The sequence below is a fragment of the Epinephelus fuscoguttatus genome, linkage group LG4, assembly GCF_011397635.1.
Source record: "Epinephelus fuscoguttatus linkage group LG4, E.fuscoguttatus.final_Chr_v1".
Classification (NCBI taxonomy): Eukaryota; Metazoa; Chordata; class Actinopteri; order Perciformes; family Serranidae; genus Epinephelus; species Epinephelus fuscoguttatus.
The window spans coordinates 1,249,754-1,269,524 of NC_064755.1; the positions used below are offsets into that span (position 1 = coordinate 1,249,754).

The window sequence follows — 19,771 nt, forward strand, 5'->3', positions numbered from 1 at the left end:
TGGTTCCAAGCTTAGACAGACATCCCAGAGTTGCGGAACAGAAAACTCCTTTGTGGTTCAACAGAGCTATTGGGAGTAAATTTGGGCAAATTATTGTGTATACTCCTCTTATCTTTTATTCTGAAAAACCCAACATGACCAGGAAGTTAGATTTAGCTTTTTCCTGTGCTCACTGCAATTTGTTTCTAGGGGATGCATGAATGCTTACAAACACCAAAGTGAAGCGTGAATGTTTAAGCTCCTGCTGAGCTGCTGCCCGCAGGCTGCTCACCAAACTCATTTCGCATATAAGAATTCATAGGTCTTTTTGCCAGGAGGCTCAAGTCTATCAGAAAGAATATAAACACACACACCTGGCTATCGATGCTGCTTCCGTCTCTTTCCTGCTCCTTCTCAGTGAGAGAAACCAATGAGCCTCTCTCCTGGCTGTCCAGATGTAAACTTGTCCCAGTAGACCTCTCCTCCTGATCACTGACGCTTGGACACTGAGTCTGGACCGATCCCTTCTCCACGTCTAGACCCTCCAGGCTGTAGCTGGGTGCAAGGAGGCAACACAGACATATAACCAGTGGTGCCGTATAGAGACAGAGCGCAACGCGTCATAATCTGAAAGCCATGCCCCCAAAGGGGAAACGAAGCCCGCTTTCCCTTCCGCTTCTTCGCTCGTTTGCTGTCATTCTGCCTCTGCAGCCGCGCCTTCAAGTCTACACAACTGAACTGCTAGCTAACTAGCTAAAATTATTAGCTAAAGCTAGCTAATATTTAGCTAATAATAAGATGGCAAAGGATTATTTTAGCACGCTATGCCTACCAGAGAGGCAACGGTATATTGATAAGCTTAATATTGTCGGTCTACCGCAGTGTCCATTCTCCTTACCTTGCTCGTCTTGGAAAAAACATGAGCAGAAATCAGTCAGTTAACTAAATCGACCGCTACTCCCCCATCTCCACATTCTCCCCATACTGCAGTCCGAGCATGATGTGGAGATTCTTTTTTAAGAAGATGAGCATTTCCGCATGCTCAGCCGTCAGCCTGATAAAATCTAAGCTCTGGATTTTTATTGGCCGTGCAACCCACCACACAGCAACTTCTCGGCATTTGGACTAGGGAAAACTCAACAGGCTGGAAACGGAGGGGGTAACTGTGAGGGGAAAACGGGCCTCATTTCCCCTTTGGGGGTGTGACTTTCAGATTATGACACTTTGTGCTCTGTCTCTATAAGGGGAAAAGTTAGGACAATTCAACCATCATCATTAAGATTTTTTTTTTTCAAATATAGTAATAAAACTAATGATCTCTTTGTTTTTACTTGTTTTTGGCAGTAAAAGTTAAATATCCCCATTGACCAAAAAGTAAACATCCATATTGGCTGACCACCCCCCTGTATCTGCATGAAATGGTTTGGTCCTGCCTTAGCGCACTGACGATGATGGTGCCTAGTAGCAGTCAGCAGTTGTGCTAGATCGCTACAGTCATCATCATGCTACCTAGTACTAAAAGAAAATCCGGTTTTCAAAAAACAAAATAGAGAAAGGAGAGAGAGGAAAGGCAAAAGAAAGGGAGTCAACCAAGTTTGTGACCCAGTTTTTCTCCAAGAAAGGTGGGTAGCCTATAGGGTAAACGTCCCTATTAAGCCCACGTACCATATGACCATATAAGCCCACTTGTGACTTCTGAGTATAAAAAAAAAAAAAAAAAACTACCTCACAATTTTTGCTGTGTCATGATTCTTCCAATGAAGCTGCTTGTTACATAAATTATAGTTTTTATTGTAAGCTAATCAGATTTGTGGATATTGAGTTATCGAAGCACATGTGACATGTGCCTGCTGCTCCCAGAAGAAGTTGCAAAAAAACTTCAGTGATTTTGGTGCCCTCAGAAAACAGCATTTTTTCCACATTTCTACTCTTTCTTCTCATTTGTTATCAAAATTTAAGAGATTAGTGCTTTGAATAAAACATACGTTAGAATATTACTCAAATTATAAATATTTTTTCTTTTGAAGTCAAAATATGCGTTTTAGCATGCTAGCAAACAGTCCACATGCTGCATCAATACAGTCACTGCATAGCATTGTTCATTGCAGTGACATAAAGCATGATAAGCATGTATAGTTTACATTTTTGTATGCAGAATATATTATTATACTGTTAAATATATAATAAATGTGTATATTTATTCATATTTATTTTTTAATTAACATTTTTACCAAGTGGGCTTAAAGGGTACACTAGCAAAAAAATCACACTGTTCAGGGTGGATGTAAATGAGTATAGCTAATTACTTCAGTGCGTGATCAATTGATACTTTCCATGTTATGTTAGTGCAGCATATATGGATTCACGTCATATAGTTGTTTTGTTAATGTCATGTATGTAGAATAAAATATTCTGAATTTTAACCAGAACCTTTAAGCCCACCTGCTTCCATTAAGCCCACTTGACAGTTTCAGTGGAGATTTTCTCCCTTTTGACTTTTGAACCATTTTCCTGCCTAACTTTGGCCTCACCTAATCAATCAGCTCCATAATTCAGATACTTAAATATCATTATATCATCATTTATTCTCCTTGAAATATTAGTATTGAACCTGGAAACTGTTTTTCTTTTAGTCATTAGGTCTTCAGAAATCTTGATAAAAACATCTCCACTTTCAACCAGCTGGCTGGACCAGAAATTTTGGCCAATTCTAAATGCCAACAGTACAAGGTATGATATAGATACAGACAAAATGACAACACATATTGAAAGATGAAGTATTGAAGATTAATTTCCATTATAATTTTGATTTTGTTCATGAATAGTTTTTTGGTACATTCCGAAAAGTTTCACTTTTTCTGTGTTGACAACACAGCAAAAGGACTGATCATGCCTATTTCAAATGACATTTACAGGTCAGAGGATAGGAGTGGAGAGAAAATGAAAATAGATATTGAGAGCTAAGAGATTACAGATTTTAATACAACAAGTTTGGATTCTTAAGATTTTTAAATATATATATTGATCAACAAATGATGAAGTGGGCTTATTTGGAACACCCATGGGCTTAAAGTGTACATTAAGTACCCATTAAGCCCATGCCAGACTTCTGACATATTTTGACAAATTAAACAATAAAAGCATTAAAAATTGGTATAAATGAATTATTGACACTTCAAATGATTTTTTATGTTAGTTTGTTTGTTTTAACTAAAATTTTCTCACTTATATTGGGGCGGTATATATTAAAAATGTCTGAAAAGCAGATTTGGTGGGCTTAATAGGGACGTTTACCCTAGTCTGTGAGTGGTAGAAATTAACCTGTTAGCTTAATGTCCATAGTGAAATAAGCTAGCTACAGATGACATAGCTTACATTTCACTCCTTTTTAACCTACATTTAATCCATCCATCCATCCATTTTCTAACCGCTTATCCTCTTAAGGGTCGCGGGGGGGCCGGAGCCTATCCCAGCTGACATTGGGCAAGAGGCGGGGTACACCCTGGACAGGTCACCAGACTATCGCAGGGCAGACATGTAGAGACAGACAACCATTCACACTCACATTCACACCTATGGACAATTTAGAGTTACCAATTACCCTAATCCCCAGTCTGCATGTCTTTGGACTGTTGGAGGAAGCCGGGGTACCCGGAAAAAACCCACGCTGACACGGGGAGAACATGCAAACTCCGCACAGAAGGGCTCCCACACCCAGGATCAAAGCAGGAATCCTTTTGCTGTGAGGCGACAGTGCTAACCGCCACACCACTGTGCCTCCCCAGGGCCCCCCTACATTTAATCAGTGCAGGTAAATGTTAAGCAAGACATTCCTATTAAATCAGTTGTCCCTGCCCCTTTTACCAGACTCAACAACAGATGAGTCAGAAGCAGCAGTCCTGTCTGCCCATAACTTTACCCCTCCCTGTCCCATTCAAGAAGGTGAGCAACATTGTGTTGAATGACATGCCAATTAGCATCATTGCAGGGAGTCTCTGCAATTTCTCTCTCTCTCTCTCTCTTGCTCTTTCTACCATTACCAAAAAAAAAAAAAAAAATTAATGACAGAAATTAAAACAAATTATTTTTCCACATAATGATTATTATGAAACAAAACAGCCTACACCTGTCTATACTGGATGCTGGACAGTTGGAAACAGTAAGTAGTCTAAATCAGCCTGTATTAAAATTACAGGCAATATTAAAATAATCCAGTTAGATGCTTTCATTTAGATTGAATTATGGCCGTTAAATGACATCTATAGATACAGACTTTATTATTCCCATGAAGGGCAATTTATTTGAGCAGCTTGCACACTAGAGTTTAGATCAGGCCCAAAAAAAATCCAGCCCGACTTGGCCCGAGCCCGTGCACGTTTTGTCCGGGACCGGCCCAGCCGTCCAATTAACTGTAATTATGGGCCTGAGCCCGATTTAAACCTGACATTTTTCAATGAGTTGGCTGTTATAATTAAGAGTATTTAACCACAATTCTTGTTATATGAATGACAGAAATAGGATCTTGCTGAATGGCGCAACACGGAAGCATGATTATGTAATAAAACAGGTGTTTGTTTTAGGATCCAGGTGGTGAAGGGCTGTGTACGCACAATGTTCCAACAGGGGACAGCCCTCCATTCCGAAACACCGCCGTTCCCACTCTGAAATTGATTTTTAAGTCCATGTTGAGTTTCCTGCATCAAACACTGCCGCCCGCTATGTATAATTTCTCTAGCAGCAAACACATTTAAAGGAGACGCTTGTCAAGTCTTTTTACGCGCGCTGTCCGTGGTGCTGAAATCCCCACTGCAGCCACCGCTCCTACTGACAGCAGACCAGGGTGCTTTCAGAAAATAATCAGGGTTAGGGTAAGAAAGACCAACGGCCTGTACAGCAGTCTCACTGTGTTTGCCAGGGCATATCAGGCTGTGTGATTATGCACAAAGATTGGTTTAACGCATTGGAGCGATTTCATACAATTGTGGACATTTAACATGATAAACTAATTTCAATTCAACATGGTCATTTGCTTAAAGGATTCAGCTGAAGCATAGTGAGTGTTATATGTCATTAAAATGAAGTATTTGCTTGTTTTGTGGTTAATTATGCACATGATCCGTTTGACCCCATCATGTGGTCCGTTTGTCCCTGCAGACAGGGGCAAAAGGATCAATGCGCAGCCTCCATTTCCTTTGCGTCTGTCTCGTTCATTCAAACTTTGTAAACACGGTTGGGATTTGTAGATGACATGTATGCTACTCACTATAAAATGTGTTTATTATAAATAAATGCATCTCTGTGCAGAGAGGGAAATATTAAAAAGTGATCCGTTCATTCAGAATTGTGCGAGTGCGGGCGTCAGTGTTTGATGCAGGAAACTCAGAGAAATATGGACTTAAAAATCAATTTTGGAGTGGGGGGGGGTCAGAACGGCGGGGTTTTGGAATGGAGGGGTTGTACCCAATATTCGAAATAGCGGGGCCTTTAGAAAAAATGGGATGGGTTTCGGAAAGGCGGGGTGTAACCGTTGCAGGATTGTAACTAACTTTGTATGACACATAAAGTTACAACAAAGTGTGGTTTAATTTTACTTTTTATAATACATAGCCTATAACATTTCATTATCAAATCATAGCTTAAAAAAAAACAAAAACAAAAAACGTCATGGGGTGGGTCCCGGCCCAACCCGGCTTAGGCCCTACAGAACTGTAGGTAATTTGGGTCAATGTTCTGTAGGATTTAGTGTTGTTCATTTACTGGTATATGGCATAATTTAATATACAGTATATACCGTATATCACATGCATTGTGTACATCCTACAGAGCCAGGGCTCTCTCAGGTTTGATGAGGAAGAAGTGTGGAAGTGGAGGAAGAAGGGAAAGACAGTAACAGTGCAGATGATGATGATGATAGTAGTACCTCCATGAGGCCTTTTAATTCCATTTTCCATTTCAACTTTATTTTCTTGTTGGTATATGTGCAGCTAAGTTAAAAAATCTGCTGTTTTCATTATTTAGACGGTAAGGGCCTGTCCCAATACCCCCCCCTTAGCCCTACCCCTTGGCCCTACCCCTACATTTGTGCGTTCCCGTGAGGGGTAGGGGTGTCCCAATTCCTTTTTGCATGTAGGGGTAGGGGGCATAACGAGGGGTAGTGGGTATGAAACTAGCTCTTCAGAGTGAGGGATTTCAGCTAATGTTACCGCCGTCAGGTTGCTTGTTAGCTCGCTAGCTAGCTCACACTATCTGGCATCTGTCCTGATCTGCAAAATTGTCGGATTTTTAACATTACAATAACACGCCAGCTAGTATAACTTTGGAAATGTAGATGGCTCGCAGCTTCCTGTTTAAAAATAGTTACGTATACGTGAACGTAACCGATGCGGTGACGTAGTGAGTGGTGTCCCAATTCCTAGGGAAAGATTTCAACCCCTACCTCTCGTTGCTTCATTTTGAGGGCCAAGGGGTAGTGGGCAATGGCTAGGGGTAGTGGACATGGGAAGGTATTGGGATTGGGCTTAAAAGATGGCCTTTAGCACATTTTTTATGGCGGCTTTTAATCTTGCATCAAATAGTGAATTGCATACTGTATGCAGACTGTTGCATACATGTAAACTCACTAGCAGTTAATATTGTACTGGTAGTATTGAACTACAAGAAGCAATACAGTTGAAAGCCTTCAAAGTTAGAGTTATGTAAAGCTTAGATTAGAGATGTGGTGACAACAGCTGTGCAGGGGGGGGGTCCAATGTGATTTTTTCTCATGGGGCCCAAAATTCCTGGCAGCGCCCCTGCATATAACTATCATGTCCTTTTACATGTTGAGCTATGCAGCAGGACTGGTTTACATTTCTGAATGTGTTTTGCATTCTAGTTAATGCTTTGGCCGCTGAGGGAAACCTATACTGATTACCTTCTGTTGTCTATTTGCTCCTTATCAAGACAACACAGGTTGGATGGACACTAACTCATACTGGAGAAAGTGAAAGATGGAGGGGTGAAGGGTGAATAATAGAAAGACAAGATATGTGCAAAAGAGATACATACTCGATGAAAGGATGTTTTAAACCTAGAATGAGATTGAGAAGATAGATTAATGATGGTGGCATTATGATAACAGGGATGTCTCTGAATGATTAATAACTGACACCTTGTATCTATTAAAATGATGTGTGCACAACAGCATAAATGGATAAGATAAGTGGAAGGTTAAGCTTACTAATCTTTATTATGGCCCAAGCACCAACTGTTGTGAGGACCCCATTGAAACTAAAGGAATTGTTATTAGGGCCAAAGCATTAACTGGTGCTTGGTGTCTATCTGCCTGAAATTCCTTATGCAGTCTCGGCCTCATGGCAGCTACGTCAAAAAATTGGATGTGAGAAAATCTCTTTATATTGCCCCCCTAGAAAATTCAACGAGGCAGTCCCTTTGATACATTTCACCTAGAGGTATGAAAAGTGGGAAGTACAGCTAACATCCCAAGACTTTCAAAATGCAAGACCTTGTCAACCGACATCCAGCTAACCTCCCCAACATGTAGGAAGGTGCAAGAGCCCATTCATCACCATTTGCAGCTTTAATTAGTGCCTGAGCACTGACCCCAGGTAGTCACAAAGACCCCATTGAAACTGAAGGAATTATTATTAAGCACAAAATGGTGCAAGAACCCTATGGAAGTGCAAGGAATCATTATTCTCTCATTATTATTCATATATATATCATTCTCTTGTTTGATAAAAAAAAAAGTAGCCCCCAAGTCAAGTTTCACGCAGATGTATGAAAATGGGAGGCATGTGTAACAGCCCAAAACTTACAAAAAAGCATTTTGGAGCCACATCCTAAACCCAACAGGAAGTCAGCCAATTTGAATTTACTAAGCAAATTGTCTGCATTTTTTTTTTTTTTTTGCCATTTACAGGGTCATACTTGAACAAAATTCTACAGATTTAATCCAATCAACTTCAAATTTGGTCAACTTCAAATTTGTGTGGTGTGGTCTATAATTGATATACAGCATCATGACGTATAGTCAGTGTCTCTTCTCTAGAACCACAGAGGTGATACAGGAAGTGGTACAAAATTTGCAATAGCTCATTTCCACTGCCCGCACTTCATACTGGAAATACCATCTCATTCTTGCATGCAGTGTCCGACTTTTAAAGAAATGTAAAAAAACACATCAACCGGCGTCCTGCCAGATCCCCAACATAAGCAAAGCTGTTTTTTTTGAGTGTACATGATAAACTGATTCACTGAACAAGACTGGCTTACAAGTATTTCTGATGTGTTGTTAGATAGCTAACAAACTACAGCAGGGCTATTCAATTACTATTTCAACTTGGCCGTATTTCAAAACCAGATCGTGTCGATGGGCCACAGTTTTAGCAGCGAGCGTCCACTTGTTTTTTGCATACATATATATATTTATACAGGCATGGCCCTCCTCAACATAATGCAGAAACAGACTGAAAAAGAGCTATCAATGCACAGAAGCATAATAAGTGACATTAACAGTATCTAATAACACACACTATCTCTCTACCACCATCTCTCTCTCTTCTCCTCCACACACACACATGCACACACCTCACCTCACCTCATTTAAAACCCAGTAATATCTCACTGGAATATAAATATTCCTCCTGACATCACAATACCGAGTGAAGAAAGTCACGTTATCACGAAGAAAAACATCAGTATCAGTCTTTATTAAACTTGCCTTGGGTTGTTTAATACCGGGTCTCGGTACCGATCCCTGCTCGGGCGTTTGATGAAGTCTCCTGGTTGGCCGGTGATAGATTGGTGTCAAACTGTTGTTATAGCCTGTCCGAGAATCCAGAATGCATCGCATTTTTTTTTCCTCAAAAAAGACGCAGGCGTCAAAGCCGTGTTGACAGGAAAGAGGCAGAGGGGAAAACCGCAAAATCACCTGGGGCAGTGCGGACGGGGCATCAAGGCCACTATGGCCTTAGGGCAGATATTTTTTTCAAGGGCCATGGCCCTAGTGAAATTCCTGCCCTGGAGTCAACTACAGTAGGCTACATTAGCTAATAATATTACTAATGTTTGTGCTCTGTATTAGCGAGCTAGCTAATGTTAGCTAAATAAGATAGCTACGTTTCATGGCAAGTCAAATAGCTAGCTAACGTTATCTGATGTGAAGTGCTCAACATTAACGTTATTGAGCAGCTGGACTGAATTTGTTTTAACCAGATTAGTTAAGTTGACTGCACCGATGTGGCAGGCCTTGGGTATGATAGTTTATAAAGGATTCCAATTTCAAATAACTCATCAACCATCTATATGTGTTTAAAATAGCTGCTGAAATTAGCAAGGATTCTTTATTCATTTTGGGGGGCATTTTGCCTTTAATTGACAGGACAGTGAAGCGTGAAAGGGGGAGAGAGACAGAGGGAGACAGAGGCAGCAAGGCGCCACGGGCCAAAGTTGAACCCGGGACGCTGCAGCAAAAGCCCTGCATATGGGGCGTCTGCTCTATTCACTAAGGCACTAACGATCCATTAGTTGGAATGCTGTTGGCTAAAGTTGACATGCGGTCTTGTCAAACTGTTCAGTAAATGCTGATATTCCCTGAGATAAGCTCTCATTATTTTCCTTTTGTGCAGCATAATTTCATTCAGTAGGCTACAAAATCAAATGATGAGATGACTTACTGTAGGCACCCCCCTCTTGTGTGTGCACCCTCTTTTTGCTGCAGTCAGATCACCTGTATCTTACAGGGATACAGCAATGCTAGTTTCTGATTGGCTGATAGGTAGTTGTATGTTATTTTTTGATTGGCTGATGGGTAGCTGTGTCTTCTTTTTTATTGGCTGGAGTGTGGCAAGCTCTTGTTGAGCTCTATGGTAAGCACAGCGTCTTGCAACGCGTTCCACTACATATATAGCGTGTAACTTGGTGATGATATCATAATATTTTTTTTATGCGTGACAAATACCAGGTGTGGCGGGTGAGAGTGTGAAAAGGTTAAAATGCATGAGTCACAGTCTTAAAGCGTGAGACAGAGTTCTCACCATGCCCTCTAAAGGGCAACAGGTTTCAGTTTGAGCGGCCATTTTCCGTGTGGTCCTAGTGCTCGACACGTCTCAGTTTATTAGCGTGTAACATTGTTTTTGGACAGTAAAAAGTGCAGGGGACCAAAACTGCCTCCTGAGAAGTGCTGTGAAACTGATTCCACACTTAAAATTGATGCAGGCAGCCATTTGTCGGTACTCTGAGTTTACTTTATACGTTTTTGTGCACTTGTCTGAAAGCTTACAGATATGGATGGAAAAAAGCAGTACCACCACAGATTGTAGAGGCAGTGTAATGTAATTCAAGCGAAATACAGCTATAGGAGACGACAAAAAATTTAAATAATGGTGAAACAATGAATCGGTAATATAGTGAAAAGTATTCTCCGTCCACATATCGCAATGTATTTAATGGCCTCACAGACCACCACCAGCTCCAACGCTGCCCCCATTAAAACAGTACAATATTACGACCTCCTCCAGCATCGCCTCAATTGTTGTTGTGTGAAACTTTTGACTCTGTTCTCTAGTGCCATCTATTGGCTATATCTATGCCATCAGAAAGAATGTATGAGGGCAGTGACATTTACGTTAGAAACAGATGTATGTATTTTCGTATGTAAAGAGAATATAAATGAGCCTTTAGTCCTACCAGATGGTATGGAGCTACTTCTTTTATTCTATTAATGACTTTTCCACTTTTCCATTGAAGACCATGCATGGTACTGGGAGTGTGTTTTTGAGAGCGTGTGTGTGTGTGTGAGTGTGTGTGTGTGTGTGTGTGTGTGTGTGGGTGTGTAGAATTAATGTCATGTGAGCAGTCTGAGACTGCAAAGCTGACTCAGCCACTGTAGTCCAGTCATAAAAGACAAGAATGCTAAACTTGCTTGACTGCTATGAAGGAGAATAATGGTATTCTAATCGTGTTTTGAGAGCTTCAGAAATTGTTACTAAATACTGTTGGACTCACTTTGTTATTTAGTTTGGTACAAATGAAGCACAGACTCATCTATCTACACACAGAGGGTCTAAGAATGTCATCATTTCTACATTCTGGTTTTTAGACACTTTTTCCATCATGTGTCTAAACTGCTGTGGTCATTAGTGACTACTGTGAGCATGAAAGAACTCCATGAAATCAGAGCTGTGTTACTGTCTTTCTTGTGTGAGAAGGTCTGGACAGGGACTCACTAACATATCAGTGTCTTATATAGCCAGTCTTTTGGCTTTTTCACACAATACACAGCAGTATGAAGAAGAAGAAGAATGTGGACACATTAACAAACAGAGCGATGTGTGATGTGTGGGTGGAGCAGGTGACGGATGAAGGTGTACCTTCTCCTGTGAAGGGGGGGCTTAGCTCTCTTCACCTCTCCCGACAGACTCTTCAGTGAGCTGAAAAAAGGGACAGATGGACTGTTAGTGGAAATAAAAAAAGGATGGGATAGACTGATCGCATTTTAACATGGGAGTCTATGGGGATTGACTGGCTTCTGGAGCCACCCTCAAGCGGCCAATAGATGAACTGCATGTTGGCTTCACTTTTTTTTTTTTTTTTTTAGCCTCGGAAGTTGCCAGTTGGATTTCACCCGTTTAAAATAGTCAACTTTGCGGAAAAGCTACAGTAATTGGACAAAAATGCAAGGTTGCACAAAATTCACAAGGACTGGCTGAATTTGCATTAACCATTGCAACTGTAACATTGCAACATCCTGGAGGGACTGATTTATGACACATAGGGCTCTAGTTTCCCGCAGGGTGGCGCAGGGTGGCGAACCCCGCGCAGAGCTAGTTTCGAGCAGTGCAACCCGAGGCGCGCTCAGTTTGGTAGTTTGGCAGACCGAGATGTGCTGAGATGGGTGTGGCGGCGCAGCAGGGGGAGGTGTTGACAGATCCAGCCTGGCGCAGTGACAGTTTCGTGCCAAAATGCTTCGCTGAAGGTGCGCTAAAAGCTCGCCAGCTGAAACCAGGTCTACTGTCAGCGCAGGCGGAGCACAGCCGGAGCACAGCCGGTGTAAGCCGAAGTTTGGCTGACCAGCGGACAGTGCACACACGTCACCAAAACAGGCAGGTTTCCAGAATATCAGGCACATTAACAATGCAATAAATACCCAAAAAACACTATTCAATGCAACTATCTGCAATCAGCACATAAATGTATCTCTATATCGACTGTCCCGTCACATCTGATGTCAGATCAAAGGGGATTGGCACCGTTTGGCACGTTTGGCACGTGTAATGGAAACCCAACCTGATTTGATTAACACAGCTGCAAACTAATGAGTTCACATCCCTCTCAGCCAACCACAAACAGCCACAGCATCAGATAGGGAGGATATATTCAGCATCTGTCATCTTAGAAAAGTCAAAAGAAAAGAAACACAGTGAGACTGCTTGTTCTGCTGGAGGTCTGCTTGCAGTTACGTATATTCGGACACTGCGAGCTTGGACCTCCCGGACCAAAACATCAGTTTCCTCCTGAGAGAAGTTTGGCCATGTGACCCTGCTGCTCTCTTCTGCCATGGCGAATTGAGTAAACTCTCATTACACCTTTGCGTGGCGCATTTAAGGGCGAGGAGAGGGGCTCATTTGATTGGTGTGATGTGTGTAAAACCCACTCCACGCCTTCACGGTGTGCCAAACTTGCAAAATCCACCTGGCCACACCCAGTTGGCGAAGCGCAGGTGCCCGGTCTGTGAAACTACAGCCCATAATGTCTGAAACACAGACATGTCGTTCTTGAGGAGCAACTTTGGGTAGAATAAATGTCTCCACCACAATATGTGTGCTTTTCTGAATAAAGTATTCAGATTCAGGAACATCCTTGTTTCATACAGAAGATAACCTGGCTGTAGTGTAGAGGATAATTTAGTGACTCCTCTCTCGTGAGAAAATGTGTGGCTGTGTTCAGCTTGCTGCCTCTTTACTTTGACATGAATCAGCTCCATCTGTAACAGGAAGAGCAGAATCCACGACTACCAATGGAAACTAGTCTTCCACTCCACAAACACACTGAATGGTTCTTCCCACCAAACTACTTGGATAAAGTGTCACATATGGTATTTCATCAACTATGATGGTGAATGTAGACAAATGAAGAATGCAGTGTGTTTCCACATCTGAATCTACAACATTGGAGAAGGTGACAGAAAAAACCGAGAGGAAACAGAGATCGGAGCAGATGAACACAAATGCTGTCAGACAGCCACAGCTGTTCAGAGGTCATGAAAGAGTTTCTCCCACCATACTAAAAGGGTGTGGGTGGGACACTTTGGGGTGACTCTCACCCACTGTCTCTGTGGGACAAGATGGTCCTTTGATGGCTCTTTGAAGACTAACTAGTCCTGTGAGTTGCTTTGGACTTGAAGTTCCATGAGGACTAGATATTTTACAATCCTAACTTATAAAGACAAATTTTATTGGAAAGCCAGTACCTGCTCTGTGTGATGTCAGTGTCTGTAGTGGCGTTGTTCCTGTTCAGCTCCCAGCTGTGACGACGTGGTGGAGACAAGGAACGGATGGTGGCTCGCAAGATGGCAGAGGAGACAGGATTTTCTGAAAGATGGTCTTTCTTCTCTTCTTCCTCTCCTCCTTCATCTGTCTCTCCTCTTCCTGGGATTTTAACAGAAATACAAAGCTATTATCCACAGTGACTCTTAAGTACAACATTACTTTTTAGGATTGTATTTGGGGCATTTATGCTTTTATCAGTTAGTGACAGTAGAGAGATGACAGGAAATGTGGGGAGAGGAGGGGAATAATATGCACCTGCCACGCAAACTGGCGCTGCGGTCAATAGTAAGCACCTTAAGTCCCTCACATCACCTATGTATATATATATATATATGTATATATATGTATACCCACACACACACATATGTGTGTATATATATATATATATATATATATAAATATGTGTGTGTGTGTGTGTGTGTGTGTGTGTGTGTGTGTGTGTACGAGGCTTTAGGTTCGGTATGCATTACGTACCGAGTGATACATTGAACCATCCCACTACATTTGGAGAACAAAATACATACTTAAACTCTGTCTAATATAATGTTCTCCGTTCACAACAGGGCGGGCAACATGCTCTCTGCCCCTTCCACCCCCATACCAAAATAGTCCACTACAGCCCCACTAAGTGAGGGTCACTGCTAGATGGTTAGTAACACCATTCTAAGACGAGAAATAGAAGCAGGCCTGCTGTCAGGAGAGTCACAGGGTACAGATGACCCTTACCCAAGGCCAAGGGGGGACCTATGAAAAGGTCTATGATTGACCCTTAGATGGGATCAAGTACAACAATTTACTGACTGACATCACTTACAAGTTATATGTATTTATATGATAAATAAATGTCATTTTATAATTAAAACACATTTCAACATGCTGTCTGATACTCCTAACCCCCCACAGCTACTGTGAAATGATGTGGTCCATCCATCATGGGTCAGGTGTGCAATACGCAGAACTAACAAATGCCATTAATATAAACATATGAGGCAGACTGCAGCCTGTTTTAAGTTTAGGGAACAAAAGCACAAGGTTAAGATTTGGACAATGAAAGCATGTGGTTAGGTTTAGGGAACAAAAGCATGCAGTTAGGTTTAGGGAATAAAAGCGTTTGGTTAGTTTTAGGGAACAAAAGCACATAGTTAGGATTAGAGAACAAAAGCATTTGATTAGGTTTAGACAACAAAATAACGTGGTTAGGTTTAGAAAACAGAAGCATGTGGTTAGGTTTAGGGAACAAGAGCATTTGATTAGGTTTAAACAACAAAAGCATGTGGTTAGGTTAAGACAACAAAAGCAAATGGTTAGGCTTAGACAACAAAAGCATGTGGTTAGGTTTAGGGAACAAAAACAAATAATTAGGTTTAGGGAACAAAAGCACAAGGTTAAGATTTGGACAATGAAAGCATGTGGTTAGGTTTAGGGAACAAAAACCCAGTTAGGTTTAGGGAATGAAAGCATGCAGTTAGTTTTAGGGAACAAAAACACATAGTTAGGTTTAGAGAACAAAAGCATTTGATTAGGTTTAGACAAAATAATGTGATTAGGTTTACACAACAGAAGCACGTGGTTGGGTTTAGGGAACAAGAGCACTTGATTAGGTTTTGAGAACAAAAGCATTTGATTAGGTTTAGACAACAAAATAATGTGGTTAGGTTTAGACAACAAAAGCACATGATTAGGTTTCGGCAACAAAAGCAAGTGTTTAGATTTAGGGAACAAAAGCAAGTGGTTAGGTTTAGACAACAAAAGTATGTTGTTAGGTTTAGACAACAAAAGTATGTGGTTAGGTTTAGAAAAAAATATTACAGTATGGCTAAAAATTCACATAGAAAGTCAACAGCGGCCTCTCAAGTGAAAGTCCAGGATTTGTTGGACCCATCCACCTCCCCTCTCACCTGCCACATAGGGACTTTCCAGCTCCTTATATTACCTTGTTACCAGTAGTATTATATATTATTAAGTTCCTGGATATCTTTTGAAAAATAATAACAGCCTCTGTTAGAAAACATGAGAAAATAAACAGTGTGCTGCACCTCTGTCCTCTGTTTCTGACTTCCAGGACAGCCTGGGGCTCTGAGGGGCTCCCCCATCAGGTGTGCCCACTGACAAAGCGCCCTCAGTGGGATTGAGAGCTTCCTGTGTCAATGCCTTATTTGTGGTTGAGCATGAAACACAAACCCCTCTGTCCTCGTGTTCAACACAGAAGGGGGGATCTTTAGGCTAGAAAGTGAAGGAAGACAGAGGAGGTGAAGGTTATATTATTATAACATTAACAATCAGCAGGAAACATTATCAGTCACTGGAAAACACACTCCCATGCTTAAACTGAGGATCAAATACTCTAAATACTTCCTACAAACTTAGTCCAAGTTTCACCAAACACAAATTCTCTTGTCCTAAACTAGCCCTATAAGGACGTGACAATCAGAAAGGGCCTTCACTTTTTCATCTCTCTATAACTGATGACACTTGCACACATACACTCCCACCACTACAATCCCCTCTATTGTTGTCCAAGTACCATCGTTCCCCTCAAAAGTTGAGTGGCAGATCTGGATGTGATTTCAAAAAATTTGTAAGACAAAGATCTTACAATGTTCAACATAAATATCATTATATTATTATTAAGGATGTATCGGCTGCCGATATTAGCAAAAAACGTGCATCAGATCGGACTGCATGGGAAAATGCTGATTCAAGAAATCCGATCCAGGTTTTCTGGCCAGCCCAGCGCTCTGTAATTCAAGCAGTCCATTCCAGTGATCCGCTCCAGCACTTACTATCAATCCACCATGCCAGCATGCAGACACTCAGGAAACAGCAGCACTAGGCTGGCACTGACACTACAAAAATAACTGAAAAGGAAAGGCTGCATTGTTTGTTAAATGTCAGCAATGTCTTGTGGTGTTAATCTATTTTTTATTTATCAGGGGGCCAAAGCACAAGTGTGTGGAGTCTTGCTGTTATTTTAATTTCAATGTAAGACATTTTAAAGATTTCTTGTGTTGATTTATTTTCTATTTATTAAGGGGCCAAAGCAGCCAGAGCAAACCAGCTATACAGTGGTGGAAAAAAGTTTTCGGACACCTTTAAAATTTTACACAATCTCAAATATTATCATGAAATATTTGTGGAAAAATCTTTTTTGTGTTTCAAAAGGTGTGGCTGCATTAGACAGATACAAACAAATACAAATTATATTTTTTTGTTTATTGTTTACAAGAAAAACTAACAAAACTAAATTCAGTTTCAATATGTCAGTTCTCAACACTGTCGGTATCAAAGTCAACAAATAACAGAGAATGTGTTCAAAACTGAACAAAAAATAAATAAACCATCACATCATCAAATTAATATTTAGTAGTCCTGCCATTGGCACGTAGTAGAGCTCTAATTCTGGCTGGCATGTTCCCCACGAGCCTTTCACACTGTTGAGGGGTAATCTTGTCCCATTCTTCTTGAATTACTGCTTTTAATTCTTCTAAATTCTTTGGTTTATGCTTTGAAACAGACCTTTTGATAATCCACCACAGATTTTCAATGGGGCTCATGTCCAGGGATTGAGCTGGCCACTCTAAAACCTGGATACTGTGCTCCTGCAGCCAAGTTCTACTGGCCTTGGATGTGTGGCAAGGGGCATTATCTTGTTGAAACATCCAGTTTTTACCTCGACGGAACAGTGCACGCACAGAAGGGAGCATGTGGGTTTGGAGAATGGTACAATACTTGGTAGAGTTCAATGTGCCATCACAGACAGTGAGATGACCAACACCAGCAGCACTCATGCATCCCCAAACCATGATACTGCCTCCACCATGCTTGACAGTAGGTACTGTACATGCTGGAGATAATGCTTCACCTGGCCTTCTGCGTACCTTCACATTAGTAGGAGGAAGATAAAGCTGGAAACTGGACTCATCTGACCACAAAATCTTCTTCCAATTCCTGGCTGTCCAGTTCTTGTGTGCCTGGGCCCAACGACGCCGGGCTAACCTCTGTCTCTCATTGATCAGGGGCTTCTTGATGGCCTCATAGGACCTTAAGCCACGATCTAAAAGTCGGCCACGTACAGTGCGGGTGGAACACTGGACACCAGTTTGGTTTGACCACTGCTGCTGAAGCTCCTGTGATGTCATTTGGTGGTTTTGCCTGCACATGCGGATCAGGATGCGGTCATTTCTTGCTGAAGAAACCCTTGGACGCCCAGATCTTGGTTTGTCTTCCAAGCTGTTGGTTCGTCTGTATTTCTGCAGAGTGTATCCAACTGCTGAAGGACCGCATCTGCACTTCCCGGCTATCTGGCGGCAGCTGTACTCTTCCTGGCTGAGAATCTTTATCTTCAGGCGTGTTTCCTGCGTTAGGTTCCTTGTTTTAGCCATTTTTGTGTCTGAAGAACTTTCAAATGTGCTGGCTTTATGTAGACACGAAGCTTGGCAACAAAAATTGTGTCTTTTAATAAAAAGAACGACCTTCATCACTGGCTGTGACTGTACTAAAAGAAATTGCACTTGAAGACCTAAGAGTGATTCTTGAGTGAAGAGCAATATTTCACAAATGCATGGGGTGTCCGAAAACTTTTTTCCACCACTGTATTTTTTATTTAATGTTAATGTTCAAGTTTAAAGTTTGTTTATTTAACCCTGTTCACAATAAACAGGTCAGTTTCTCATACCAACTGTTGTGGATCATTCTAACTAACCTGATTAAGTAGTTGTTCTTGTTAGAGTAATATCGCTTGATTAAACCTTTTCTAACATGACTGACATGACATGACTGCGCACTTGGATCGGATCAGTATCGGTATCGGCCAAAACTCAAGGCTGTAATATCAGTATCGGATTGGAAGTGAAAAAGCTGGATTGGGACATCCCTAATTATTATTGATCGTTAGGGTTTAGGGTGTTCCCAGCCTCTCGCCAAATGTCAGCCGAGATCAGCTCCAGCCCCCCGGGACCCTGAATAGGATAAGTGGTTACAGACACTGGATAGATCCTTGATGGACTATGTGGTCATTATCTACAGTCTTTGTATGGAACAGCTAATCGACTGGTTTTCCTCTGGTTCGTGCCAAGCTGCAGGGGGGAAAGTGTTTGCTGTCTGTTGCGTAATACACCAACAGAGGTTTTCTCATCCAGATTCATTTTAAAGAACAATAAAGGTAGACACTGCAGTTGCACTGTTATTACTGATTTCTGACATAAATACAATGGGTCATGAATTTCAGCTGCTGTGTTGACAGAAACCCAGTGTTTATGGACTGTTCCGCCAGAGATCTGAATGCAAGCTCAAACCCAGGAGCAAACACATTAACCTGTGTGTGTGTGTGTGTGTGTGTGTGTGTATTGTACCTTTTTGAAGACACTGTCATCCAGTTTCACACTGACTTTGACACTGTCTTTGTCTCTGTGCAACAAACACACCGACACACACTCCTCCCTGTCTGGATGGACATCTGGACAGAAAAAGAGGAGGAGATGAAACACAGTCAAAAACACCTGGCTGGGTCAGTGACAGTATTGATTTCATAGACCAAAACTATGACAAAAAACATCATAGTCACTGAACAGCAGCGGAGCAAGCAGCCTACTTTCTTTTCCTGTGATGATGTGGTAAATATATGACAAAACCTCTGCACTCCACTGATAAAGATAATTATTTACAATTAACATTTAAAGAACTTATTAATATAAACCACAATATCTCCTCCTTGACTCAATGGGTCGGGTAACCTTGACTCAAGAGGCAGCTACAGCAGCTGCTCCAGCAGTCTGTCCATCAGTGGTGACTTTAAGGGCTCAAAATGTATGGAGGTATATGGCTGTGCTTTTTTGGTAGTTTGATGTGTGCTGCAGTTTGCTATAAGGTGCATTTAATGCATACATCTGCTGTGTTCTATAATATTTTTCTCATTTTTTGGGTAAAGGAACATCCAAATAAAAATCTCCAAAAACTACACAAACTCATTTAACTTATGTTTTGCTTTTCTGTTTCACTTTCATTCTGCAGTCTTCAATTTGTACTTGCGCATACATACGAAAATTCAGTTTGTATTTCAGGGAAAGGGTGGGGACCCTTACTGGATGATGTAATCAATTAACTAAACTCCATAACTACCTTAATGACATAAAAACCTGGATGAGCACCAATTTCCTGATGTTAAATTCAGACAAAACTGAAGTTATTGTTCTTGGCCCCAAACAACTCAGAGACTCTTTATCTGATGACATAGTTTCTCTAGA

At 41.3% G+C, this 19,771-nt stretch overlaps 1 protein-coding gene across 4 annotated transcripts in view; it reads right to left on the bottom strand.

Annotated features, from left to right (window-relative positions):
- Positions 1 to 19,771, bottom strand: part of akap13 (A-kinase anchoring protein 13) — a 207,115-nt gene that overhangs the window by 114,781 nt on the left and 72,563 nt on the right. For all 4 annotated transcript variants that reach the window (XM_049574388.1, XM_049574389.1, XM_049574390.1 and 1 more), the window contains 5 exons: positions 18,881 to 18,984; positions 15,566 to 15,752; positions 13,451 to 13,628; positions 11,352 to 11,411; positions 354 to 534 (listed from right to left, as the gene is read on the bottom strand). In XM_049574388.1, coding sequence (XP_049430345.1) covers positions 354 to 534; positions 11,352 to 11,411; positions 13,451 to 13,628; positions 15,566 to 15,752; positions 18,881 to 18,984 — 710 coding nt within the window. The remainder of the gene's footprint in view (positions 1 to 353; positions 535 to 11,351; positions 11,412 to 13,450; positions 13,629 to 15,565; positions 15,753 to 18,880; positions 18,985 to 19,771) is intronic.